This window comes from Drosophila biarmipes, chromosome X, assembly GCF_025231255.1.
Source record: "Drosophila biarmipes strain raj3 chromosome X, RU_DBia_V1.1, whole genome shotgun sequence".
Lineage (NCBI taxonomy): Eukaryota > Metazoa > Arthropoda > Insecta > Diptera > Drosophilidae > Drosophila > Drosophila biarmipes.
In genome coordinates, this window is record NC_066611.1 from 3245076 (window position 1) to 3272492 (window position 27417).

The window sequence follows — 27417 nt, forward strand, 5'->3', positions numbered from 1 at the left end:
TCAACTGGTGATTGATCAGCTCTCGATTGGCCATCGCCGGGATGTAGTCGCTGTATTCGGGTTCCCAAAGGATATACCACTTAGTATTCCATATAATAGCCTTTTTGAATAGTTTTACTGTTCCCAAAAGATGGACATGATACGGATCATAAAATTAAATTTCATTTAGTATTCAAAATAATCAATATATTACTTTAAGATGGACATGATACGGATCATAAAATTAAATTTCATAATCAATATATTACTTTAAATAGTATTAGTGTTTCAAAAGGTTGGATATGACGCGGATCATCAAGGAATATAATATATATTGTTCAATATCTTTGTTCCTTTAAATATTATTCTTTTTCTATAGAATAGATGTGATACGGATCATCATTTATTATTCAAAATAATCACTGTTATATTTTAAATAGTACTCAATGGATGGATATAATGGGGACCATCAACCGAAATATCACTAAATACTCAATAATTAACCTAAAGGTATGATAAGATGTATGTTCATTTTTAAATGGTATTCATGTTCCTGAGGATTGGATATGATTATCACTTTATTAACTTGCATAGTACTCGTTGCTGTTGTGTATGATTAAGTGTAATCTCTGCACTGCTTTAAATGTTTCTGAAGGTGTTGTATGATACCGATTATCAAAGGAAATAGTGTTCAATATAATCACGGTTCAAAGTAGTATCCAAGTTCCCAAAGGTTTCACATTATAACGACCACCAAAGGAAATATTTTTAACTAGTACATATAACAGCTGAATAGTACCGTGTTCCTAAAGGTTACATGTGATAACGACCTTCAAAAGGTATTATTTAGAATTAAAAAAATCATTGCTTTGAATAGATTTTATGTTCCCAAAGGTTGGATATATTTGCTCATAGATTATCAAGAAAATATAATATACCACTTATTATTTATTCCAATATGGTTGACCTATTTATTGTACTTAAATCACCCTTGAAATAAAGGTTACTGGGCCAATCGAATGGTAAGTATAGGGTCATGCCAGCCATAATAAATAAATCAACAATAAATCACCAGCAATTGATGTGATATGCTTTCATAATTCACCACCAGATGACATTTGCCACCTCCCACTCAACTCTTAATTGATGATCGCTTAGCGGCCCCACTTCGAGGCGATTTGTATGCCGACTGTAGTTCAGCTTTAAACATCGCCGCGACATCTCATTAGCCCCCCCCCCCCCCCCCCACTTTCCGCTCGGATGATCCCCCACCCCCCGCAAATTAGCCGTCGGCCGCGCGCAATTGAAACTCGATTTGTTTACAAAGCGATTCAATTAATTTGTCAAATTGGCCGCGTGATTTGCATTTCGAAGCGTTCGCATTTCAATATTTTCTTGTTTATTATTTTTATCGGCGCTGCCGCCGCGTTGTTATTGTTATTATTATTATTATTATGCTTTTTACAGTTGTTATTATTTGCGTTTGCATAGCCGGCCGGCTCAAGCCCGTGCTTTTGTTGTTCCTGCCGTTGTTGTTGGACGGCTCGATGGCGAGGCGATGGCGCTGACGATGAAGGCGGGCAGCGAGGTTCAACAATCACTTAGGCCCCAATCGACGCAGTTGCTTTTTGCTTACGAGCGCGGATCGCGAAGCGTTCCCGGGAAAAGCCGGCGATGGATGCTATCGACGGGGGCCAAACGATTCGAGTGTGAAAAGAGTATAATGTTTTGTTTATAGAACGTGGAAATAGAACATGGTTTATGGGTTCGACGGAAGCGTCCTAAGTCCTTGATGGCTTAGAAAGTATAGTTTTTACAGGGGTTATCTGGAAGTTTCGATTGGGGTTCCCAGGTCCCAAGTCATTTAGATATTAGATAGATAGACGGTTGTTCAGATTGATTTAATCTGTGGGTTCCGATTCAAGCACCTACGTCCCTAATACTATTTGTTTTTACTTTTGGGTTTTTTATAAAACATGCTAAGCAAGGTGAGTTCTGTGAGTTCAGATTGAGGTTCCCAAAACCCTAATAGTTTAGAAACCATTGTAGTTTTTTACACATTTTGTTTTTATCTGTGAGTTCTCTTATTCTGAGGTTTCTAAGTGACCAATAATATTATATGGTGTTCTTGGATACGATTAGTATATCAGTTTCGACAGAAGTTTCTAGTTCCGTAACAGTTCATAAATATTAGGGTATATTTTACAGTTTAGATACTATTCCGGTTTTATAATAGATAGATTTTGTAGTCCCTAATAGTTTAGATACCATTGCAGTTTTTATAACATTTAATTTCTATCTGTGAGTTCTAAGGTTTGTTCTGAGGTAACCAATAATATTAAATAGTGTCTATAGATGGGATTAGTATATGATTTCCGATAGAAGTTTCTAGTTCCGAAAGGGTTTATATATCATAGTATATTCAACAGTTTTGAACCACAAGTTTTTATAGTATGGTTTTGTTAGATAGATTTTTTCTATGGGTTCCGATTCAAGCACCCAAGTCTTTAATAGCATTGATACTTTTGGTTGTTATATAATAGTTTTTATCACTTAGGCTTTATCTGTGAGCTCCAATTGATGTTTCTAATAATGTATTATGGTTTTCTGAGATAGGATGAGTCTTGCTAGGTAATAGTTTATATATTATAGTATATTTATTAGTGCAGGTACTATTCCGGCTTTTATATGCTTTTATCTGCGAGTTCCTATGTCCCTAACAGTTTGTACACTTCTTTATCTGCCAGTTCCGATTGAGCTTCCTGAGCATCGCGGTTGCCCGCTCCTATCGCCTCTCCGGCGGGTCTTAATTATATAATTTGTGCGCTTGTCTCGTTGGACATATCTTGCTTTTATTAGCATACATTTTAATGGCCGTTTATGTAATCTCATAGAGTGCGGCCGCATAAATCTCGCCGCCGGGTTCTCAGACAGTTAAGGCCCGGCCCGCAGTCTGGTCCCAGGCGGGCCTAAATAAAAAGTGTTTTTCGCGTATGACTTAATAAACATGTCGTTGAACTGTCGCCGGCAGCGCAGCTCTTTGCCGGCGGTTTATGGGCTGCTAGGCTGTGATTTTACTTTATTTCGTTTTTGAGCCGGGCCGCGTTGAGTTAAGTTGAGCACCTCGACAAACGCTGTTTAATTGTTTTAATTTTTTCACTTTGCTGCTTACCCCGCCGCCGCACCGCGCCGCGACCCCCCTGCCGCCGCCCCTGTGCACATTGAACTTGAGCCGGCGGCGAAGAAATAAAAGCAGCTCGCAAGAGCGAACAGCGCAGCACAAAATTTTAATTACCATGAGTAATATTTTATTACACTTTGACACTGAAAGAAAACTTCGCCAGAACGAGACCACTGGGGAGGTGGGAGAACGTCGTAAGCGTCGTAAGCAAGTCGAACGGGGGATACCCTCATGTCAGGCAGTGGTTTGAGTCGAGGTCCCATCTAATCGACTTCGATATGGCTGCGAGCTAGGGGTCTAGGGCGGCGGGCCCCGGGACTTTCGTATGGCCAGCGCTACGGGGAGCCGAGTTCCCTGGGACTGCCGAGGGGGCAATCATCACCCCGGCGGCCATTAGATACCGCTTCTGGGGAACCCCGGGACGGGCCGAATCAACGGGGCTCAGGATCGCACACAAATCACATAATAAAATGTGCAACAAATTCGTAAATCTCCGCTGCGGCAGGCAGGGGAAAAGGGAGCTGCGTTTGGCAACTAACTTAAGTAGCGGTAGCAAAAGGCTACTAACATGTTTATGCTACTTTTATGAGGCGGCAATAAAATCGAACCAAGTACGAAAATGAAAATAAAACTGAAAACGAGAAGGCAGGGGCAGCGGCAGAGGCAGGCCGGGGGCGAAGGCCTGTACCGGTCGCACTCGCTGCGAAGGATCGCACACAATGACTTCATCGATTTATAGCGGTCACGAGTGCGGAGTGCCCACTACGGAGCCCTGGAGTACGGACTGGCTTCTCGGTTTTGGTGTTTGGTTTTTGGGTTTTCGGTCTTTGGTTTTTGGTTTTCGGTTCGGTTTTGGTTGCTGCGCTTCGCCCTGGCTGTGGCTGTGGCTGCGGCTGCGGCCCTCTGGACCCGGCCCACAGGCCTGGGACATGGTCGTGGTCATGCGCCGCTGCCTTTTATGACGATATTGTTTTGCATTTCGCACACACAGGACTCCCAGCGGTGGCAGCCACTGTGGGCTCGGTGGCTCGGTGGCTCGGCGGTGCGTGAGTGGATTAAGTCTAGGATGCAGTCGCAGGCGAGGGACTGCGCTTCCAGGAAGCCACGGAATAACTCGCGACGCGTACGCGCACCTCGCTCATCCTGCCATGCGTTTTATGGTTTGTCGTCATAATCACCGGCCCAGCATCTCGCGGTGCCGCGTCCCGGCCCCGCCCCCTCCCAGCGACGCCCTTCGCTGCGCCAGTGACACACTCACACTCACACCCGCACCCACTCTCGCACTCACACCCGCAGTCGAAGCCACAGTCACCCGGCCGAGCCACTGTCACTTGATTTATGCAACCTGGCGAACGTGACTCGCCGGAGGAGCTGCCTCGGCCTGCTGCCTGCTGCCTCCTGGCCAGAGATCCTCCGGCTCGTTTGTTTTTGTTAGACATAACGGGGCAGTCAATAAGCTTTTTCATTTCGCATTAATTTGGCTTCGACTGCCGGGCCAGTTGACAAATAGCCCGGCGAGGTGGGTTCTTATTCATAACGCTTGAAAAATGATCGGGTGAGCGGGCTGCCAGAATTCAAGGATGCAGCGTCACTTGAAGATCGAGTGAGGCACTTGTTAGGTTCTCTGAACTGATATTGGCATATATAAAGGCACTATAAATAAGTCACCGAGCTAATACATTGGCTTTCCCCGATGGCAGGCCCTCCGGTCGGCCCTTCAAGGACCTGGGAACTACACAAAACGCGGCTCTGTCACGGCCATCACTCATTGTTCGATCGATTTGTTGCCACCAATTGGTCGGCCCTGTCCTCGAGTGAGGAATTTCGGCTGAGAACCCTCTCTGCCCGGCTGATTGAACAGGCAGACACAGCAGCCGGGTTGCCGGGTTGCCGGGTTGCCGGGCACAAAGGCCACAGAGGGAGGCATTAATCACACATCAAATGGCTACAAATAGAGCAAGAGTCAGAGATTGGTATTGAGATTCGGGCGCAGAGTGCCGGTGCCCCCAGCCCCATTGCTATTCCCAATCCCTGTGCCAGTCCCAGTCCCGGTCCCGTGTGCCCCTCGTCGTGCAACAGCGAGCTGCACAAACAAGGCGCAACACTTGACAATGACACAAAGCGTCAACTTTGGCGGCAACACAGCGCTGCACTTGCTGCGCCCATGGCCGGGCACCTGGGATGGGAAGGGGGATTGGGATCGGGCCTGGGATTGGGTCTGGGTCTGGGACTCGGACTCGGACTCGGATCGGGAACTGGGCGCAACTCCAGGCCAGATCAAAGCAAGAGTGCCTCAATAATGATAATCATCGCGATCATGATGAGCGACTGTCGTCTTAACAGATCTTCTGCTGCACAAATTCTGACAAGTAAAATAATAAATTTTTCTATATCATCTCGCTCGGGAGCCGTTGCCGTCCCGCTCGCTCGCCCGTCGGCCCGTCGGCCCGCCGGCCCGCGATGTGGGACACATTTAATACAATTTTCTGATTTCCAGCGTCTTTGTTTTGTACCCTTCTGAAGGACCCTCAATCAACCCAATCTCCATCTGCGGCTAACCAGGGAGCGGGGCGGCGGGACAGCGGGGCGGGGTGTAACTGTCGGCACTTGGTGGAAATATTTTTGTTGTACGCCTCGTTGAACTCGGTTTCTTGTGGCTATTATTTTCCGCTGGGCGGGGGGATGAGCAGCTTAGAAGGGACTCCGCTTTCGGGGATTAGCCGATGGCCAAGGAGACGGTGGCCCATGGAATTTGGTCAGAGCGGCGCTCCCACAGCCCCGAACTAGTTAGTTCTAATGGCCACGAATCCTTCGGCTCCCCACTTGGCCCTCCGGCACTCTGCTCACCAGATCGCAGCGCACGCGTGTGTTGGCTATTGTTGGGCCAGAAAAAGACGGCACGGCGAAGACCCTAAAAAGGTGCGACAGAGAGGGCTGGCGTGGGCCAGAGCGGGACGGCAGAGGCCCGGCTCGAGCGGAACTGATCAAAGTCATTCAAACATGAATGAAGTTCATTAAAAACTGATCAAATCTGTTGGGCGAGAACAATGCAAACAAGACAAGAGCGGCGGAGAAATGCTGATACAACAGGGCCGCAGGGGGTGGGGGCGAGGGGCAGGGGCAGGGGCAGGGGCAGGGGCAGGGGCAGGAGCAGGGGGTGGTAAGGAGTACAAAGCGCTGGGAAAGAAGCAAGAAGTGAAGGCGAGAAAAGAAAGGGCGACGCACACAGTCGGGGACAAGAGGAAAGAAAGCAGCCAGGGACATGCAGCTGGCAGTGACAATTTCCCACTCGCATCTCGCCATCCCTCTCGCACCCCTGCGCCCTCTCGCTCGCGCCCTGTGTGGCATGTCCTGGATTCGATTCAATTCAATTCGATTCCCTGCGTCCCTTCGCCTCGCAGGGCCCTTACAAATGATGACATTTCCTGATATTTGTTTCGCTCCTCCAGCAACAAAGGACGTCGAACGTCCTCGAAAGGAGCAAGGACAACAAACACCTCGTCCACAATGGGAGTCGAACACCGAGTTGCTGCCACAACGGAAGTGTTAACGGTGCAGGATTTGGGCTGTCCCGCTAGGGCCAGGCATAATAACTTTGAAGCGGAAACCGGGGGTAACTTTGAGATACGTCGGGCTATCTGTGTGTCATTGAAGACCGCTAGCGCTAGACAGTATCTACAAATGGAATTAATGATGCAAGAAAGTAAGATTATCATTAGGGTTTGTTAAAATGCATATATCTTTGAATCGGAAACGGGGGCTTACTGTAATGTATTAGACGTACGAATGAATGAATTTCTTACTATTAGTTATGCAAGAAAGTAATATTAGTACAAGCCAAGATGGCCTAAAAATAAATGGTGATTATTAATAGTTAATTTAAATATGTACAATTACATATATGTCTCATTGAAGACATTTATAATTATATATCCATGTACAAAAACATTGATTCGGAAACTGGGGTTCCTATTGAAGACATTTCCAACTAAAATTTGCTTATAAATGGGACTAATGATGCAGGGAAGTAATACTAGTACATAACAAAATTGCCCTAAAATAACTAATAATTATTAATAATTATATATTCATGCAGGGGAATGTGAAAAACAACCAAGTGTCATTGTCAACCTTAAAAACTAAAATTTTTTTAAAAATTGATGATTGATATAATGAATGATGCACGAAGCTATATTAGTACATAGCGAAATGCCCTAGAAATAAGCAATTTTATATTTTTATTCGTATTGATAACGCTCTAAAATGTGAAAAATGTTTTCAAAATAATAAATATGCCGAGAAAGTAATATTAACTTGTTCAATTAAAGTTCCAATTTGTAATCAAAAGTATTATTAGCAGTATTACAATAATGATGTATGCTTCGTTTTTGTTCACAAGTTCAAGGATGACAGCAAAATTAGCAGCAGCCGTGGAAAATCCGAGGGATGGCAAGCCTCATCAGTGCGTTCCCAACACAGGCACAGACACAGATGCAGATGCAAAGTGAATCATTTGCCTGAGGGCTGCCCTCTCCCCGTTGCGTATACGCCGTGTGGGGCCGGGCAGGTTGCCAAAGGACGACGTTTCAATTTGCGGCCCAGCAATCGGCAACGCTTGTGCGGCACTGACCACCGACGGTTGACCAAACAGCCAACAAGGGCCAGCGGGCAAATGGCCAACGGGCAGGTGGGCAAGGTGGACAGCCGAGCGGAGCTGGCCGAGGCTCAGTGGGAGCTAATTGATGCATCGAACAAGCGACGGACTGCAACTGGTGGCTGGGTGGTCCGCCTACAACCGCCTGAGGCCGCAGATGAGGACGAGGACGCAGGGAGCGGAGACACTTCGTCGTTGCTGTTGCCAATTGCAGAGCCCAGGGCCGAGACTTAGGGGCGGCAGCAGGGGCGTGCCCGGCTCACAGCTGGCCGCCCTGGTCCCAGCCTCGGTGCTTGTGTAAATATTTCCCCGTCTTATTTGTGCCACACAGCACACAAAGCCGGACAACTGGACAACTGGACAACGGGACGGCCGGACGGCCGGACACTGGTCCGCCTCCCTGCCGCGGACCGGCGGAGGCGGGGGTCCGGGCCAGATATTGTTTTAACACATTAGCAGCGCAATGCAACAAATAATTTCCATAAACTGCTGCGCCGAGCGACCTCTCTGTCGCTCCTCCGGACTCCGGGCCTAAATGGAGCGACGACTCGGCAATAGACTCTCGGCCGAGACAAAGCAAGGCACACAAAGGTAAACTTCAATGCACGAAAGAGATATGTCACAGGAAGAAAATATTAGTCTTTGTCATTAGGCAAAACAAAAAAAGAGTAGGGCGGGAGGGGGAAAATCAAGAGGAAACTGGGGGGCAGGGGCACCTGAGTACATGAATGGGCCGTGGCGCGATTATGATCGTCGTCGTCGTCGTCGTCGTCGTCGTCGTCGTCGCCGCCGCGATGATGATGTTTGCCCACCAACAACGGCCGAGACTTGTTGTTGCCACATTCACATGATTTAAGCCCGGGCCCAACACGAAATGTTTCCCATCATAAAAGGCCGCTGCGCGCAGCTTGGACTTCTTCTGGAGGTCCCCGGTCCCAGTTCCAGACCGAAAGTCCAACACTCCGACCATCCAACAGTCCAACAGTCCAACAGTCGAAAAGCCAAAAGCGAGCGGAGAAAAACCTAAAAGACCTTAAAACCAAAACGAAAAGCTGAAGAACTGAAAGCCTCAAAGAGTCTTTGGGCCAAAAGCAAACGAAATTAAAAACGGTTCAAACGCTTGGCTTAAGCAAGCAACTCACTAGACCTCCAGCCCCACGGAGCCCGCCGCTCCAGTCGGAAATGCCCGGCGCGGGAGGGGACTTTTCTTTCCCCGATCGATCGGCGCAGGGAACTCGCCCAGCTCTTCGAGGCGGGGCAAAGCCCAAACAGTTGGCGAGCTGTTGCGAATGCATCTAAAATTATCCATTAGCGGTATTGCATGGTGCTCTATAGACGGGCGCGGTGCGCCCCACCAATAACCCACGCAAAGCCGCTAGAATTGCCCTCAAAACGAAATGATTTTATCGTTTTTACGGCCGTGCAATTATTATAACAAAACCCCAAAACACTGGAAATGACGTTGGCAAATGGTAATTCTATGCGTCAGCACATTGTGTTGTGATGATGATCTAGCACTAGATTTTACATTTATCTAAAGATTATATAGGTGGCTACCATTGCCAGGCAAGCCCAAGTTACGCATAGCTATTATACTTTTAAAACCATGGTACTCCCTTTGTAGAACGTTTGGGTCTGCAGAACCATATGATGTGGTCTTGCGTGTTAGGCTTGTACTTACCGACTAGTCGCCAGAAGTATATCGCCTTTGATACTACTTCTCGAGCGCTCTGGACTACTTTCAAGTGCTATCTGATTTCCGCTTAATTTTCTATTTATATTAGATAAAGGGGCTAAGGTTTCTCAGGCCCGGCGGGTCAGAGTTAAGGCTAAAGTTTCGGTGGAATGCAACGCGGATTCCGGGAAGTCTGGACAGCCCAAGCGTTTCCCCGTAAATTTGCCTATAAATCGCCTATTTCGCCTATCGGGGTGTCTGGGCCTGGCAATTGTATAATCGCCACCGGCAAACAGAGTGGTTCTGTTTTTGACTCTGCGGAAATTCCGATCGCCCGGTAGCCGGCCTTATCGGGCCACCGCCCAAGGTCGTCAAACATTTCCCGGCCAGCATTGCCCAAGTTCCGATGGGGCGCCCCCAGCTCACCGCCAGACACCGCCGCCGCATCCTCGGCAGAGCCTTCCGTCGACCACGTCCCAGGCTCGGGTCGCACATTTCATTTTTCGGAGAAAAACGCCAGAGTTTCTCGCAATTTTATGATAAATTCATTGAATTTTTTCGTGCGCCGAAAGAGTGAAGCAGCCAAAGGCCGGCAGCCTCAGGTAGCGACGAGGAAAATACCCTGCTCGACTATGCCAGCTCTGACTGTCAGATGTCAGGGATGCCCTGGAAGTGTTGGCCGAAGAGAAAGTTGTCAGCATCAAGGCACTTTCCTCAGATACCCGATCTGACACGAGCCTATCGCGGATACACCCATCCTCCCCAGGGTATCCAAATTGGGCCGCAAACAAGCCAGCTCGCGGCGGCGGAGCTGAATAACTACAACAACCTGTGGCCGTTGTTGCCTGGTTATTGACTCACTGATATGGCAACGAAAACTGCGACTCCGATGACAAGAACAACAACAACTGCGACTAACAACCGCCGAAACGGTGACGACACAGCTGCCCCAAGGGGGCGGCGACAGTCGCGATTTCCTCCCGCGGCATATCAGAAATGTTTGTTGGCAATAGTGGCACTCGCGTACCCACACATGCGTACCGCCCCGTTCCTGGCCCGACTTATCAGTGACGTCAGAGGGCGCTGAGCTGGCAAAGATGGGCGCTGCAAGTCCATAAACAAGGCGAGCGGAAAACGGGCTATAAATAAACGCGAAATTGATGTTGGCGTAAGATGCTTAACATTTTCATTGACTGAGGACGCAGGGACCTCTTCCCGGGCCCGGACCGCGGCCGGCTGGCACAGGGCTGCGATGATGGAAGGCCCCGGGACTCATCCGCATCCCCAGCCCGGTGTCAGAGTCTGTCATCCCCGTTGATTTGTGTCGAGGAAGCAAGTGCTCGAGTCGCCGGCCCAAGAGGGAGCTGCTTGGGAGCTGATCTTCACGATCATGCTCATCCCGAGGGGAGCACACTGCGGGAAATCGGGGGACCAAGGCGAGGGAATGGACGGAATGGGGGTCGCCAAATCTTCAGAAGCTGCCTATCAAAAAGGTCGGTCGTCTGAATGTTGCAAAGTGGTAGGTAAATAGATGGCCCAAAAAGCTTAACATGCACTAAATGTTTATTGGAAACTTAAAAAACCATTAATAAAAAAGAAATAATTAATATGTTTAGCTTTGACCACTCACGAAGATTCAGTTACTTGGTCGCTGTAAAATTACTTTAATGTAAAGCTAAATTAAAGCCCTTTTCACGAAATGAGTTTCCAAACCTAAAATATCAGAAACCGAAAATAGTGTTTATTTCTCATTTTCTCTTTAATATAACCATACAAAGCTAACCTGCTCTTCTCTTCACTTTTGACCTTAAGTCTTGTGCAATGCGTCTTAAAAGAATGCACTACTTGCTTGTTTGTTTAATTTAAAACCCCATAAAGCAAATAAATAGTAGGCCCTCGAAAATAAACAGAACCCGAGTGTTTCACCCAAAGTCGCCCCCATTTCCCGCCGTGCAGCCGGACGATCATGACGAACTGCCTGGAACTGGCGCGCTTAGATGGATAGCCCCGGAGATTTATCATCAAGACAAAGTAGTCGCAAGGATCTGAGACAGTCAGCCACTCAAGGGGCACAATTAAAGCCGCTCTCTCTCGCTCTTTCTCCGGGAGTGTTGAAAAGTAAGGAAGCTTTAACAAATTACCGCCCAGTGGCCGCCGCTCTGGAAAAATTTGCCAAACCAACACCAGAACCCGAGCCCGGGCCCTTGACCATCTTCGGCCCCAGCTCCAGCTCCAGCTCCAGCCACAGCTCCATCATCTCATCTTCATCTTCAGCACCATCTCCATCTCCGTCTTCAGCAGCAACTCGATGTCCGTTCCTCGCCAGCGGCAAACTTGGGCGCACACTCCGGACGACCGGACGACCGGACGACGGGGGACCTGGTGGCAGTGGGGGCACTGGGTGTTCCAGGGGCTCCGTGGGGTCCGGAGGGGCATTAAAGGAGAGATCTGTGGCGCGGACCTTATAGAGCGAGCATCGCCGGGGCAGAGTCACTCATGTCATGACAGCAAACGAGCGAGCGGCAGACTTATGACTGAGTAATTGCTGGTGATATTTATGCGAGGAAGCGTCCGACTTTTGCGGTGCGTCTCTGTCTTCCCCCTCGGCCTTCCCCCGCCCCTCCCCCAGCCGCCTATTATCGCTTGCCCCACAACGCGTTCGCTGCGGCATATTGATTAGCAGGAAAGCCGGCGATAAGACGCGTCCGCACGCCCTGAGTTATGGCGCAGGCCGCCGACGAGTGAGTAACCGTAGCCCAATAAAACGTAGGACGTCACTGGGCGGAATGTCCTATTCATAGGCTGCACCGATTGGGAATTCCTATTTTTATTTCATTCACTAGCCAGAGCAGTGATGCAATTGCACTCCAACTTCGTTTTCATTCATAGGAAAGTGTGATGCAGTTCCTGTGCGGGGTAGTATTTATAGAGCTTATCAACCCGAAGTACGCATGGGTTTCTGGGGTCCCCCGAGAGGAGTGAGAACGTACAGCGGCTCTTCCCAGAATGGGCTGTAATTGAAATAAAAATAAGTCACTGTTCCGATTTGCACCATTCATAAGTGTAACTAAAAACTAAAAAGTGAAATATAAAGTCTTTGGTAAATCATTTACATAGATAAGAAGAGAGTCTTCCCTTATGAGGACACGGCTTAGAACGCTGTTCTAAGTAGTTGTTAAGCCTTGATTGGTATTTATTTCATTCCCAAAACTGCCTGCTTCCTGTAGGAGATCCTGGGATTCGGTGAGCTGGCTCCCCTTTTCGGGGCCGACTGCTGCTGCCGCTTGCAGCGTTGTGGGGCACACGAACACACTCTCAGGCGGCTGCTGCTGCCGTGCATGCTGCTGATGTGGCCGTGGCTGTGGCTGCTCGCATAACATCACATACCGCAAAGCAGTGTGTTTGCTGTCTCTCGGAATGTAAATCATTCGCTAAGTACGCTTGATTTAGGCGACCATCGCACTACATTCTTCGACGAGGACAGAGCCGTCGCAAGGGGCCGGAGGGGGCCCGAAGACTGGGCCTGGGCCTGGGACTGGGACTGGGACTGAGACCGAAGCCGGGACTAAGACGAGGCTGTGAGCCTGGCTGACAGATGGCCGGTCGTCCGTCCGAGGTTTCGGCCGCGCGATGCAGATACACGAGCGCTTTCCAGCCAGGGTCTCGAGCTGCTCAAACTGCTCAAGCTGACGATCTGACGACGAAAGCAATACGCCATACATAACTCATCGCACATAATGAGACTGCAATAATTCACTTGCTCTGCATGCTCTCTCTCTTTCTCCGCCTTTCTCCCCGTCTCCCTCCCTCTCCCTCCAGCCCTGACCTGATCCCCATGTCCCCCGGCTCCGAGATACAGATACTGCGTCCAGACTTTGGTCCAGACGGCTGCCCACACGCGGAGAAAATGTCGCTACTGTCGGCGGTTGCACTGTTTTCTAAACAGTTTTAATTATTATGTGCTACTTACTTATATCCATATTTAGTTCTAGACCTATAGAATATCTGGTCATTTAGGATTCAGTCTTTATAGGAGCATAATATGAGATTTAAGCTTTCGTTTGGTTAGAGTCGGGAAGTATTTTCATAAAGGGTGTGGAGAATAGGGCACCAAGAACTTAGGAACGATAAGATCTGAGTTTTGTATTCCTGGCTAACTGGTGGAGTCTCTTGGAAGTAGAAAAACTGCAAGAGGCTGTACTATATCTTCTATAATTTGTATTATTCATTCATATTTACTTTTACCACTTTTAAAATTCATCACAAATTGCTAGAGTTTGAGTCAGGATTATTTACCTAATTGCATAAGAATAAAGTGCTTTTAAACATCTGAGGGTAAGGACTTGTGGCTTGCATATTAGCAGTGACACCTATTAAAGTACATTAATCCTTGGGGGTTGCTAGTTTTTCTCCCAGTGCCCCCTCGCAGCCAGTAGCTGCGGCCACTCCTCCGCCAGCCCCGTGTATCTTTCCGATTCAGCTGCAGGTTCACGATCAGGTTGGCGATCGCATTCGCATTCGGAGTCGGAGTCGGAGTCAGAGTCAGAGTCAGAGTCAGAGTCAGAGTCGTCCGTCCGCAAGTGGAAATCTTCATGCACTCCTAGTTTTCTGTAATTAAGTGTAATGAGCGTAATTGCTAATGTGCAGCACGGATCTCGATCGCCGAAGATCTCTCGCCCGCTCTTTCTCCAGCGCTCCGCAGATTTAGTTGTAGCCCGGGGGCAGCCCCATTCCGGGGCAGGCCAGGCCGAGGCATGGCGAGCCAAGCCCGCTGCGAGGATCGTGATCTCGGCAAAGTGAAATTAAAATGTATGACAAAGTGCGTGCAATAATTCGTGCAAGTTTAATGAGCGGAGCCGCAATGCGATGGACATCGTCTAATTGCACTAGATATGGATATTTTAATTGAATGAGAACGCTGTCATATTAGTGGCCAGCAATTAGTCCGATTTGTCGATCGCCGGACGGGCCACACTTGGTCAGCTCCCGACCCCGATCCCGGTCCCTATCCCGACCTCGATCCCGCTCCCGATCCCTTGCCATTTCTGCAGCCGGCCGCTGCCGGTGCCGTGGTCTCCTCCCTGGATTTGTTAATCAAATATTGTCTCGATCCGATGCACAGTGGGAAATATTTTAAACTGCACCGAAACCTGGATGAGGATGGAAGGATCACTCTGATCTCTTTGCATTTCCGTACTTTAAGTCTTTTAGAAGAGGTGTTGGTTCTTAATCATAGGATCCATATGAGCATAAAGCCTCCTAGAGTATGCAAAGACCTTTACATCATATACAAATTAAGCCATACTTCAAAGGTTGCAATGATAGCAATTCCTGTCAAGGGCCAACTTGGTGAAGTACTTGCCTACAGTTTCCCCCAGATCAGGTTAGTTATAATAATAAACAAACCATAGAAAACAAAAAGGACATATCATAAAGATTATCCAAAGACTATTATACATTGAAGCCATTTCATAGAGGTTATGATGATGGCAAGCCCTGGCAAGCCAGAGAAGTGAGAATAAGACCTGGTTCTGAGGGCCAATTTGGGGATGTCACACGCACAATATCCTGCAACTTGAATCACATCGTCATTTCGGCCCCCCTGCTTAGATCAGAGCCCATTTCTCTGACTGCACACAGCTGCCTTCCGCCTCGGATCGGCTGGGATCGAATCGGATCGGGCCCAGACTAGCTCCATAATGGGCAACCAATTAACTGCAGTCCAGTCGCGTTCGGTTTAATGAACTGTCCAGGATTACATGAGCACTCGAGCACTCGGGCACCTGGTGAGGGACTGCGAACGCAACTGCAGCGGACGATATCAGTTAACAAGATCGACACCGCATTCCACGTCCACGTCCAGGTCCGCGTTCACATCCCCTGCAGGGAGCGGGGGAGGCCGCTACATGCCGGGATTCCATATTCAAATATTTGACCATCGCATTCGCCTGTGAAGTTTGTCCTGGCCCTTTTGTCCGAAAGAAGGGGTTCCGTCAATATTTGACGGGCCACTTGTGAATTGTGACCTCACCCTTCACCCTTCAGCCTTCACCCTTCGCCTTCGCCCTTTTCTCATCTCCCGAGTGCGCGTGTGTGTTCCCATTGAGTGATTGCCTTCGTGTTTGACTGATTGACTCGCCCCACTCCAGCGGCCCCGGTATCAGTTATGTTTGCGCCCCGATCCTGGCCAGCGATAAGCAGGCACCACCCCTCCTCCGCCAGGACATCGCAGGCACACGCTCATCAATTTTCCCCCTCCCTGGCACTTAACTTCAGATGCAAAGTAAGTGCACAGGGAGAAAATACGGTCATTGCTAGGGAAACTCACTGATCAGCGAACTGAAACATATTACATGTGCAGGGGAAATATAATTTGCCTTGATTTTGTTTAATTAATTTTTAGTTTTCTAGCTAAACTGCTTGATTATTCTTGGAAATGTGATAAATAGGATTATCGGATTGAAATTTGACCAATATCACACACATATTCCCCGAGTGTACGTGGTTTCTCTCGCTTTTCGAGTCTCCCCCCTGCCTCTTGGTGTCCCGAACGTCTGGCGCCAAAGTGGCCATTAATTATATCAATTCCATTGTCGCAATGGCCATCAAAATCGGCATCTGAGCTGCGCTGGGACCTCTCACCTGGGTGGTGGTGGCCACCTTTTTCGCACGGCGCGGAGCGGGCAGGGATCGATCTCGATCGAACCGTATCCCAAGTAGCCGCAAAAGGTCAAGAGCTGATGTGGCATTCATTGACAATTAAAAACGCTGCCCATTGTCCGGCACTGATCACTTCATTGTGCGACTGTCCAGCTGCCTGGACACCTCACCCTTTGTGTTGTCCTTGTACCGCATCAGCGCTGCCGTTGCCGTTCCCGTTCCCACTCCCGTTCCCCCCGCTCCGCCACCGCAGCCGTACCGCTTTTGTCCCGCTGGCAGGCGATTCAATTGTCATTTGTTGGCCGTTGCAGAGTGGGCGCGTCACCTTTGATCTCCCTGGATCGATCCCTCGACGGTTCTTTCATAATTTGTGTCACTTTATGTGTTGCGGCCCTCTCGAGTGCTGTTTTTCCGCCGGACAATTGAATCCCATTTCGCAATTGAAAACACCCTTCGACCTTATTAAGCGGAAAACGGGGAGGTTGCATGAAAACGCCAAAAAAGTCATGAAAAGGCCGCCTCATTGTTAAGTGATCGTAATTTATTTGGGCCAAGGCGCCGCCTAGACGGCTCCGGGCTGGTCCATGTCCTGGTCAGATGGCGCTGTTCCTGAATGACCCTGTTTGGGCCCAGCAACTGGAGAAAGTTAAGGCGATTACAGCTGGCCCCGAGCCCACTCAAAAGTAATAAAACCTATTTGCCACCTCGGAAAATGCACTCAAAGATGCGTGAAGTTGAAGTAACCATAGTAAATAGTTTTGGCCTAACAATGGCTTGTCTAGAATAATGGAAAACAGTGAGGGAATTGATAAAATTGGTATGATAAATATTAAATAAAATTGTTTTATAATCTTTAAAGTATAAATTGTAAGAATAGATCGTATTATTTAATGCCAACCTCAACCTTTTGCAGATAACTAAAAATGGTTGCATATTAGTAGCATAGTGAAATGCTTCCTTGGCTCACCTTGTGGCGGAGAAAACCCCCCTTGGGACTTGGCGAACTTCTTGGAAAACTCACACTTTTCCTCCACCAGCAGTTTTGCGTTGGCCTCCTCTGTCAATTTGGCTTTTTCGGTGCCGTCAGCAAGTCGAGCTCAACCTCCGATTTTGCAGCTCGACAATTGTGTTTACAATAAGATCTCGGGGGAGGGGGCGGGGCGGCTTCTGATTGCCCAAGAGCAGCTGGCCAGCGCCCAGAGAAGGGCTTTCGATTCCGTGAACGGAGAAACTGCTGAGCCGCGACTTGGGCAATAGATGAGGCCGGGGATTTCAACACCTCAGCCTCCCCAGGCTTCCCCAGCCCCCGGAGAACCTTCCGCATGGCGGGGAGATTCCCACAGGCGGACGGATTCGCTGAGCCAGCGGTCCCGGTTCGTGGGAGAGTCGCGAATCCAGAGCTCCACGCGAATCGTTTTACAATCGGAACTATCGGAGACACTGGACACTGGCCACACGCCCTGGTGGGCGGGCTCATCGCCGCGCCCGCCCGCCTGCCCTGCGGCCCGGGAACACTTAGGGAACATAAATGTAACGCCATTATCTGAGGAAATCTGCAGCGGAAAACATAACTCAAAAATACACACGGCAAATACAAGTTAAATATAAAATAAGAGGGAAAAAAGAAGAACACAAATGAAATAAGATATTTTAAATTAATTGCCGCCGCGCTGATGCCCGGGCCAGAAAAACAAAACGAACCGAACGAAAACAGTTCCCTGCACGTGACTTGTGACGGGCAGAGTCGGACACAAAGTATCCAGATTCAAAAATGAACAGAAAACAGAAAGAAAACAAAGTGAACATTTAGATTAGATCAGTTGCAGGCGCAAAAGTTCATTCAGCAGGAGCCAGCAGAGGAGAGGTGCCCGAGGAGGGGTCCAGCAGGTCTCGACGCGAGGAATACCCATTGGACCACTGGTTATCGAGGGGTTTCAGGGTACTCTTAGGGCATAAAGTATAATTAAATATATACGTTTTAATTTTTTCCAGAGTTAGTGGGAACTGCTAATCAAAATGGTAATGCAACCGCAGTAAATGGCTATTTTATGTTGTTTCTCAAAGCCGGGAGTCCTTTTTAGGGCCAAGAGAAAGGAACCAACAGACCTTTAATGGCCATAAGTACTTAAGATCCCTTGCCAGTCCACCGATAACGCATATGCCCGCGCGCACAAAGGGGTTCCGGGCTGGGAGAGAGCCCGAGGAATTTCAACATTTCTCATAGAAAGACATAATTTTCAATTTAATAAAGGTCAGGCCAATAAAAACCTATCAAAACGCAAGATAGATGCGCACTACGTGCACCTGAAGGGGACAAAGGGTTGACGCAGCCTGCATGCAAAGCAGCGCAAGGGAGGGGTGGCGGCGGCGATCCAGAATCTGGAGGCCATGAATGGGATCGCATAGTTGCATGTGCGCCTCATTCGGACGGATCTCGGAGCTCGCAGCTCGCAGCTCGCAGCTCGGACTGGCCAAGATCACTGGCCGGAGATCCCAGATCGCACGGAGAGGCTGCCGCAGGGAGAGGACACAATAAAATCAGCCGATAACCATCTCGCTGGGGATGGAGATGGTGGACTGGCAGTGCATCCCTCTCTGTCGCTCTATCTTTGGCATATTAAACTGTTGAATCAGTCACCGGGAAGCGGTCCAGCGAGGAGCGGGAGGAGGCGGAGCAGCAGCTCTGCTGGGCAGACAAATCGGAGCACGTACACCGAGTCCGAAATTAATGACAATTGCTGATTGTGTGCGATAAAGCCGATTCGGGTACTCCGGCAAACCGCAGAGGAGAACATCAAAAATCCAGGGCCCAGTGAAGGTGCGCGCGTAGATCCCGGCCCTGCGATAAGGCGGGAGAACTGGAGGCCTGGAGACCTGGAGGCCTGGAGAAGGGACTCGGAGGAGGGAGAGCCCAGAGCGGCGACAAACATTTCTTGTCGTTAAATCGCTGGTGCTTGTGTGCAGCTGGCAAAGGGACAAAGGTGACCCAGAGGAGAGAATTATTATATGGCTCGTAAAATATTTGAACAAGTCTATAAATGCCGCGTAATGCTGCTGCAATTAAAGCCGCGGCGACGCTCGTAAAGGGAAATTGTTTGGACACTTTAATGTCTCTCTTACAGCTCGGTCTCCCGCCCAAAACGGGGCGTATGCGCAATTTCGGTGGGAATATACTTTCCGGGTGTAATTGATATGGCGCCAGCGGGAATCGGACTCCCCATCCCCGTTCCCCGGTCCCCGATCCCCGATCCCGTCCGCCTCGACCACCCAGAGAGACCCTCCAGGCGCGTGTACTTTCAATTGTTTGTATTTGATTGCTAAAAGTTAATACCTAATCAAAGCTAAGTTACATGGAGGTGTATAATCGTACCTATGCCCGTGTGTGTAGCCGGGGAGATATATAGCTTGTGGCCATCGTGGAGCGTTGTGCTTACTTTAATCATCTACTATCACAGCATCGTAATACAAGGCAAAGTGCATCGTAGTACACTTAGTATCTAGCGGAATGTGCGGCAGATTGTTGGCGAGTGGTCGTAATAAATAATACAATGGTACTTAGAGATACGAAAAAAAAATACATTCGTCCTAAGATAGCGAGAAAACTGGGTGTCTTCATTCGGTTTGGTGGTTGATTGTTCTCATTACTTATTCGCTTGTTCATAGCCCTGCGACTGTCTGGGATTCCTCGTGATTCGTGACGGGGTGGTGTCGTGAGTAATAAATATGGGATGTTCAATAAATTAAGGATGTCTTCATGGAATGAGCCTCGTGTTGTGGACTGGAGGTTTCACCGGTTGTGGGCTCTCAGCCCTCTCTCTCAGCTCTGCATCTGGCTCTGGGCCTGGGCCTGGCTCTGTCCCTTGGTGCTCGTCATGGTGCTCCGCGCCTTGCACAGATCCCGCCGCTGGTGGCTCAGGATCACGCGGATGCTCTTGAGATACTGCACGAACTCGTACTTGGCGAACAGCGCGTCCAACTTCAGGTTCGGGGAGTCGGGGGGCGGCGGAACGTCGACGCCGCGCGCGGCCAGGGTCGCCTGCTGGTGCAGCTCCACCGGCTTCGAGCGGAACAGCTGCAGCCAGTTCTCCATCACGGGGCGCGACTGGATCCGGAAGGTCACAGCCGGCTGGGCCTGCCGCCGCTTCTTGGGGCTGGCGCCCTGGCCACGCACCCTCTGCCGCGCGGGGGTGTACAGCAGGTTGGTCAGGTTGATGGCGTCCTCCACGCTGCAGAGCATGTCCCGCGCGGACTTGCGCAGGCGCCCCAGCTCGTCGGCCAGCACGCTGCGCGCCTGCAGGTTGACCAGGTCCCAGTGCATCTTGGCGTTGCGCAGGTAGGTGAAGGCGCCCACGAAGTGCTGCAGGTCGCGGTGCACATGCCGCAGATTCAGCTGGAATGGGAAAGAGCAGGTCGGGATCGGGTTAGTTGCTTTGTCAGGGCAGGATTTATCCTTAGGGCTATAATTATTAAGAGTGATTGGTCTTGGTCTAAGGCGAGGGTTCCTACGTTGATTATCCCAGGATCTCAAGGATTAGGAAACAGTTAGCTAATTACCACATTTCAGTCCTGTCTAGTATTATCTATTTTTAGATCATACAAATTGAAAACATTGTATTCCAGGGCGTATTATGTCAATGCTAGCTACTTATCGAACTTAAATAAAACGAGTTGATATTTAAAATCCTAGTTCTGTTGTTCGAATTAACAAAAATCTTTATGATATACTAGAATATTTAGATGGAATGGGTGAAAGGAGATCGAGATCCAGTAAACCAATTAACCCGTTCCCGATCTTCTTGTTGGAACAAGAATACTACATTATTAGGGATACAATATTTGGTTATTGCTTTGGTCTTGGGTGAAGTTTTCCCAAATAATAGTATGCAGTTACATTTTAATAGCTTAACCCCTTTTCAATGGTATAAAAAACCCAATATTGTATCATAAAAATGTAAAATAGTGTACTTTAAGACGTATCCTATCTGTGCTGGCTTCTTATCGGAGTTAGATACAGTGATTTCCTAAATCAGTGCCATTTCTGTTGTTCGATTAGAACGAAGGTCTGGGTATCTTGCTGAAAACCTTTGGGATATAGTGCCACAATTAAGTTCCCATTATGGAATTTTGAAATCAAAGTACTAGCACTAGCGAGCGTGCACTATCTATATGGCGGACGCGGTGGGAATATCTCATACAGACCCTGCCGTAGTCCGTTTGTTTTGGGTTGAGTGAACCCGCGCTGGCTGCGCCCGCTCCCCCACCCCCTGCCACGAAAAGTATCTGCCCAGCGGCTGAAAGTGAAAAGCGAGCCGAGCGCTCGGCGCTCTCTCGTAACTGTTTCTCGAGTTCTCGGCTGCGCTTCGGCTGCCCGCTCGTGACGTACTCGTCGGCTCTTCGTTTCATTCATGCCGCTCGCGGCTCGCCCTCTCCCGCTCGCTCCCGCCTCGGTCTCAGTCTCGGTCTCGGTCTCGGTTTCGGTCTCGGTTTCGGGGGAATCCACCGCTCTGCGCGCGTGAATCACATATCGCGTATACGCCCCGTGGCCCCCACCCGCGGGGCGCAGGGCGCAGGGCGAGCGCCAGTGTGTCACTCACAGCCGACGAGCGCTGGGAAGTGCTCAGGCATACTATCGCCGCGCTACCCCGTACTTCCGATCCGATCCGCGGCTATCAGGGGGCTTCAATTATGTGCGAACTCAGATGCGAGTGCGCGGCCGTGACGTCAAAAGGCCGTCGCTTCTCGGTATCGGGGCGATCCACCTATAAATAGACCCCTTCTATCAGTCCGTCTTGGCACCTCGTCACCGGATCGGGTTCCGTTCTGGGGTCCGTTCCGCTCGGGGATGTCAACAATTAGTCGGCGCAATTGGCATTGACGCAGCCGATTTTGGCCAAATATTGACACACATCCCGAGTGGCAAGTTCCCAGCTTGGTGCACGGCGAGAAAAGGTGGGGGATAAATGATTTGAGGGGTTTATAATGAAAACATGTTTCTTACTGGTAGAATATATAATCTTTTCCTTGGAAGGGCTTCTTTCATGGTATCTCGCAGTCTTATTTATGACTTTTAGATACATATTTGCCCTGGCTATTTAACCGCAGTTTTCTCGCCGTGTGCTCCCCGGCCAGGTACTTTTCCCCAACTATGACGACAATTGAGAAATTTCAGCGAAAGCCAAGCTTCGCTCATCGCCCTGAATAGGCGACTGAGTGAATTGGCAAATGAAGGAATGGACGGGGCAGTGGTGATAACTATGATGGCGTTGGCTAACTTTAGCGAGGCGCGTAACAGAAACAAAGCCGCGCGGGGAGGCGACCTTTGATATACACCTGTACTCTGGTCGTGGCTTTTGGCTGACTTGGGGTGATTCGGCAGATTCCGTGGTCAAGATGTTTTAGCCTTTCATCCGCCGCCCACGCTCTCGTTTTTAGTACGCGGAGGGGCCATAAAAAGCTTTTATGACAACGCCAAGTGAACTGCCCCATCTGGTTATCTGCAGATAATTCTGTCTTGCGCGAAACTTTCCCGGACCAAACCGATCTCGATCGATCCACCCCTCGATCGACCCTCGCCCGCCTCTGGGCCAGACCCTTGCGGGGCACGGGCTTGTCATGTGGTCACGTATTGACTCGCACCCGCGGCCCCGATTAGCCGATTCCGCGAACGCCGGCTCCTACATTCCTGACCCGGCGCCCGGCGCCCGGCACCCGGCACTCTGCCCCATGTCGCAATCTACCCTACGCTCCACACACTCCCCACGCTCCACGCCCCACCTAGGCGACATTATTCACATTATTCACTGGCTGGCTTATCGGTCACCTCGGGTTTTTCCTCAGCTGGGTTTGCTCATTGCGCGGGCCAGGGTGAAACTATTTCCGAGTTCCGAGCTCCCAGCCCCCGAAAGGCGTCATTTGCCATCCCCAGTGCCCATGCACGCCAGCAAAGCCTAATTGCCCCGGCTCGCAGTGAAAAGCTCCATAATTTTCCTCTGCCCATCGACAGAGCCATAATTCAGATATTGATGCCGAATCCAATTCGGATTTGATTAGCTTCTGTTTGTTGTTGTTTACTTGTCAAGAGTGTAAATAAAATGTGCCGCTTGAATTTGATTTGTTTGGGCAGCGAATTAGGCACTTCGCAATGAGGGGTTCGTATCCAAACTCGAACTGAGGCTGAGCTTCAGATTCGACTTCGTTTTCGGCTTCTAAGCGGATCGATCCACAACACGGGACGGCCATAAAACGTGATCTTTGATCAAGGCCGGTTTGGGGGGGTTTGGGGGGGTTTGGGGGGATCGCGATGGATCTATATAAACAATGCGCGGAAAAAGCGCGCGCGCCGTCAATTTGCTCTTAATCCTAATGGGGTTACGGCATCGATTGCTAATGATTTCCCTCGTGCCGCTGTTGTTTGTGGCCAATGCAAATCGGCGGTTAATGGGGCGTCCCGAAATGCCGGCAAATGCTGACGAATCGAGCGAGGTGCGGTCGTGAATTCGACGCCCTCGGAGGCCCAAAGCTCTGGCTGGCGGCAACCCCTGACTGTGGATCTCTGGCTATCATAAACTGTAGTAGCTACTCTCTCCACTGCCGGCACGATTCCTCCGACGCGGACTCATATGACCGCTCCGCTCGCCATTAGCTTGTGACGGTCTGTTTGCACCTACGCAGGTGACCGGAGCGCCGCCTCACGTGACCCTCTTTTTTATCACCTCCGGCGGCCTGGCAACAGAAGAGCCCGCCGCGAGTGCTTGGAGCTTGTAAAGCAGCATCTAGCAGCGCTGCGCACCGCTTCTGGATCGGGCGGGCTGATGGTCTATGGTTCTGGACCATCTGAGGGGCACTCACCTGGTTACTGCTGTTGTTCAGCCGGGGCAGGAGCTTGTAGTGCACGCGGTGCAGCTTGTACTTCCTGATCTTGCGGATGTCCAGGGCCTTGATGCTCTTGTTGGCCAGGCGGTTCATGTTGTCCACCGTGTGCCTGTCCTTGTCGTCGCCCTGCACGCCCCTCAGCTCGCGGGCGGCTTGCTTCTGCAGCTTCTGCAGGATCTGTAAGATACGTTGGGCTTGGGTTAGCCGGGGAGTCCTGGGAGCAGGCTGCGATCTGGCACTTACCATGAGTCGCTTGCGGCAACGCCGCGTCTTGTTGTGCTTCTCGCTCAGACCCGTGGGCCTGTGGTTGCACGTGTTCCCCCAGTCCAGGTGCGTGCTGCTGGCGTTCAGCAGGTGCTGGAAGGTGGCCCGGAAGTTGACCCCCGAGCGCTTCTGCAGGTGCTTTAGGGTGGTGTTGCTGCTGGCCAGGGATCCTGGGGTCGGGGCGGCCGAGACGCCGCCGCCACCGCCGCCGGAGTGGGCGAACTGCTGGAGCTGGTACATGACCAGGGCGAGCGTCACCAGCGACCAGATCCTGTTCGGAAGACGACGTCGAGCCACGGACGGCGGTGGCTTCCTGGTGCCGGCCGTCTTGCTGCTGCTACCGCTGCCGCAACCGCTTCCGCTGCTCCTGATCCTGCTCCTGCTGACGTCGGGCGGGCGGGCAGCTGCCGTCTGCAAGGGTGGGAGAAGTCCAAAGTAAATACCATGACAATGGGGGAAAGGTCCACGACAAGCCTTTCCGCCGTAGGTTTCACCTACGTTCTGGCGCGGCCTTGACGTCACCGTTTGGCGTTTTAGCCTAAGAAAAGTCCGACCGGCGGCCAACAGGTTATATGCTGAATCAAATACGTCTGATTTTCAGCGCTGATATGCTCGAACGTCAGCCGAATGAGGGCCAAATATCTGCCCCGCCGAGGGAGCAATTACCATAAGTCAAGACTAACGGACGCGCGGACAACTGAACCCGGCTGACTGGTCATATATTATCTCCCCCTCCGAGCTTGGCCCACTCTGGCCGAATATAAGCCAAAGCCAACATCCGAATCCGAGTCCGAGTCCGAATCCAAAGACCCAGACCCAGACCCAGACCCAGAGACCCGGGCACGCGAGTGTGTGAGTGGGCGACTGGTGATTGTTGCTCGGGGATTCCCGCTTAATCGCAATTGTTTGGGGGCCCAAAGCGTGCGTGATTTGTTATTGTTATCGCCTGCGCTTTGGCTATTGCTGTCTTTATCTGGCTGACATAATTATTTAAAATTAAAAATAAATTTCTTTATTTGGCCGCGTTTTCTGGCTGAATCATCGTGTGTGTCGGGTGGAGGTCGTCCGGCGGCGGAGGTTGCCATTGGCAGGTGGTGCTGCTGGTGGGGTAGGCCTGCCGCGGGTAGGCTCCACGCGTGTGTGCGCTACACTGGCCAACGTGGTCAACGAACCTGGCTTCTTGTCTTGCGAACTTTTGTGAAATTCGCCCGCTCTTGCCGTTCGCCTCTCTCTTACGTGGTCGGCTTTATCGCCGACCCTTTCGCCGCCCCTGCCCCTGCCGCTGGCCCGGTCCGCTCTTGGCCCGGACCTTGTCCATGGCGAATCTCCGCCGCTGACGCATCCGTGCCCGGCCAGCCGCCACCACCCCGCGCCGCGCGCAACGTGTAAATTAATTTCACATGTTTCGGTCTTCTGCCTTTTAATTTTCGACGACGGACGATTAAAAGTGGACAGAAAAACTAGTGCCCCACAACAACCCTACCTGCCCCAGTCGTATCTAGAGATCGAAGAGATCCTTCAACGGAAGGCCCAAAGAAGAGACTGTCATGTTTGCAATAGTTTCCACACATAGTGATTCACTTATGAAAAACATGAACAGATACTGCGGTCGGCCGGGTGTTCTGCGAGCTTTTGGTTATTTTAATGACTGCCAGGGGCTGTGATTCACGGCAGAGCTGGTTTGCAGGAGGCTGGGGAAGCCTCTTCCCATGGGACATGAAAACTGCCGTCCGATCCCTGGCCAAACCGCCTAATTTCACCATCTACGCCAGTCACCTCCTGGCCATTACAGCGCCGCGAGCGCGAGAACTTTGGGCCGCGAGTGGCGAGCGCCAGCGCTCAGACACCTGCACTTATCAGGAACCGAAGCACGCACAGGTGAGTTCCCCGGCCAAGAAAAGGTAAAGCAAAACAAAGCCGAGCGGGCGAAAACAAAAACAAACAGAGTCCCCCCGCAGGCCGGAGTGGCCAATAGTCTGCGGTACTTACCATTTACATACAAGTAGTGGGCTGGGAATTCCGCACAAACTTCGCACTCGGATGACACGCACTTTGGTCTTATCTGGCAGGTGGCTTTCGGTAGTTCTTGGCGGAAGGAAGCTTCCAGAAGGCGACCAAAAAAAAAAGCAGGAGGGGCAAACAAAAAAAGTAACTCAAGCGAACGCGGACCCGCGGCTGGCGAATCGGATGTATCTGCGCACTCGGAGTGGAGGAACTATCGCGGTAAGTGTCGAGTGTCGACGCGCTGCCTTCGACTGACTGCTATGATTTGATTCCGATCCGATCGAACGGCCCGCCGTCGGAGTCGAGTCGCCGCCAAAGTCGCTGTCGATTGCTCGCCGCCGGAGAGCGGAGCGACGTGGCCGGTGAGAGTGGAGTGGATTGGAGTCGCTTGGAGTGGCTTTCTCGACGCCCTCTTCGCTTCTTCGCCTTTTCGCAGCCTTTCAGCTTTTCGCAACTTTTCGCATGCAGCTGTGTGCCTGGCTGGCGGCGGAGACGGACTGAACTCCCCAGTTACTATGAGCATACTAATGAGGAGGCGGACGCCCGACCGCCGGCCCGCCGGACCGCTCGACTCGCCCCGCTCCAGCTCCAGCCCTGCGAGCGGAAGAGAGACGGCTAGAGCGGTGGCGGGAGGGAGGCGGGGAGAGCCGCTCTCGGCGGGCGTGAGTGTGTCGCCTCGGCTGGGGCTGTCATGAGTGTGCAATCGCAAGAAAAGCGCTCAAAACATTCGCCGAGTGCCAAAAACAAGGCGAGAAAGCCATAAAAGAACCCAGCTGAGCGAGCGAAAAGGGAAAAACGGCTCAGAGTGGTGGTGTATGGACGCGGGCTTACCCTGTAGGCCGGGGCGACCCTGTAGGCAGAGGCCACCCTGTGGCCAAAATACCAAAAAATACCACATACTTAGAACGGATATTAGGGGTAAGATTTTGGGAGTTTGAAATGGTAGCTGATCTAGAAGTTAGTAATAAGCGATTTCTGCCAGGCTGTTTATTCTTCCTTATACTAGGGCATTCGAAAATGGTCCAGGGGTTACCATAATACCAAAAAATACCACATGCTTAAGAAAGGTCTTCTGTGGTCAGGTTTTGGGAGTTTTAGAATTGTAATGGTAGCTAGTCTAGAATTTAG

At 50.5% G+C, this 27417-nt stretch overlaps 1 protein-coding gene across 1 annotated transcript; it reads right to left on the bottom strand.

Moving 5' to 3' along the window:
• Positions 1-19440: 19440 nt before the first annotated feature.
• On the bottom strand, positions 19441-26521 carry LOC108032949 (uncharacterized). The gene is made up of 4 exons (XM_044093278.2): positions 26275-26521; positions 24265-24696; positions 23998-24198; positions 19441-20539 (listed from the first exon to the last, which is right to left on the bottom strand). Exons 1-4 carry the CDS (start codon positions 26275-26277, stop codon positions 19967-19969), a joined length of 1209 nt encoding a protein of 402 aa, XP_043949213.1. The 5' UTR covers positions 26278-26521; the 3' UTR covers positions 19441-19966.
• Positions 26522-27417: the final 896 nt, after the last annotated feature.

Excerpts from the sequence above, each read along its gene's own strand:
- LOC108032949 (XM_044093278.2), bottom strand. Across the intron at positions 24,199-24,264 it reads GTTGCCGCAAGCGACTCATG|ATCCTGCAGAAGCTGCAGAA; the intron begins GTAAGTGCCAGA and ends CGTATCTTACAG. Across the intron at positions 20,540-23,997 it reads TGAACAACAGCAGTAACCAG|CTGAATCTGCGGCATGTGCA; the intron begins GTGAGTGCCCCT and ends TTCCCATTCCAG.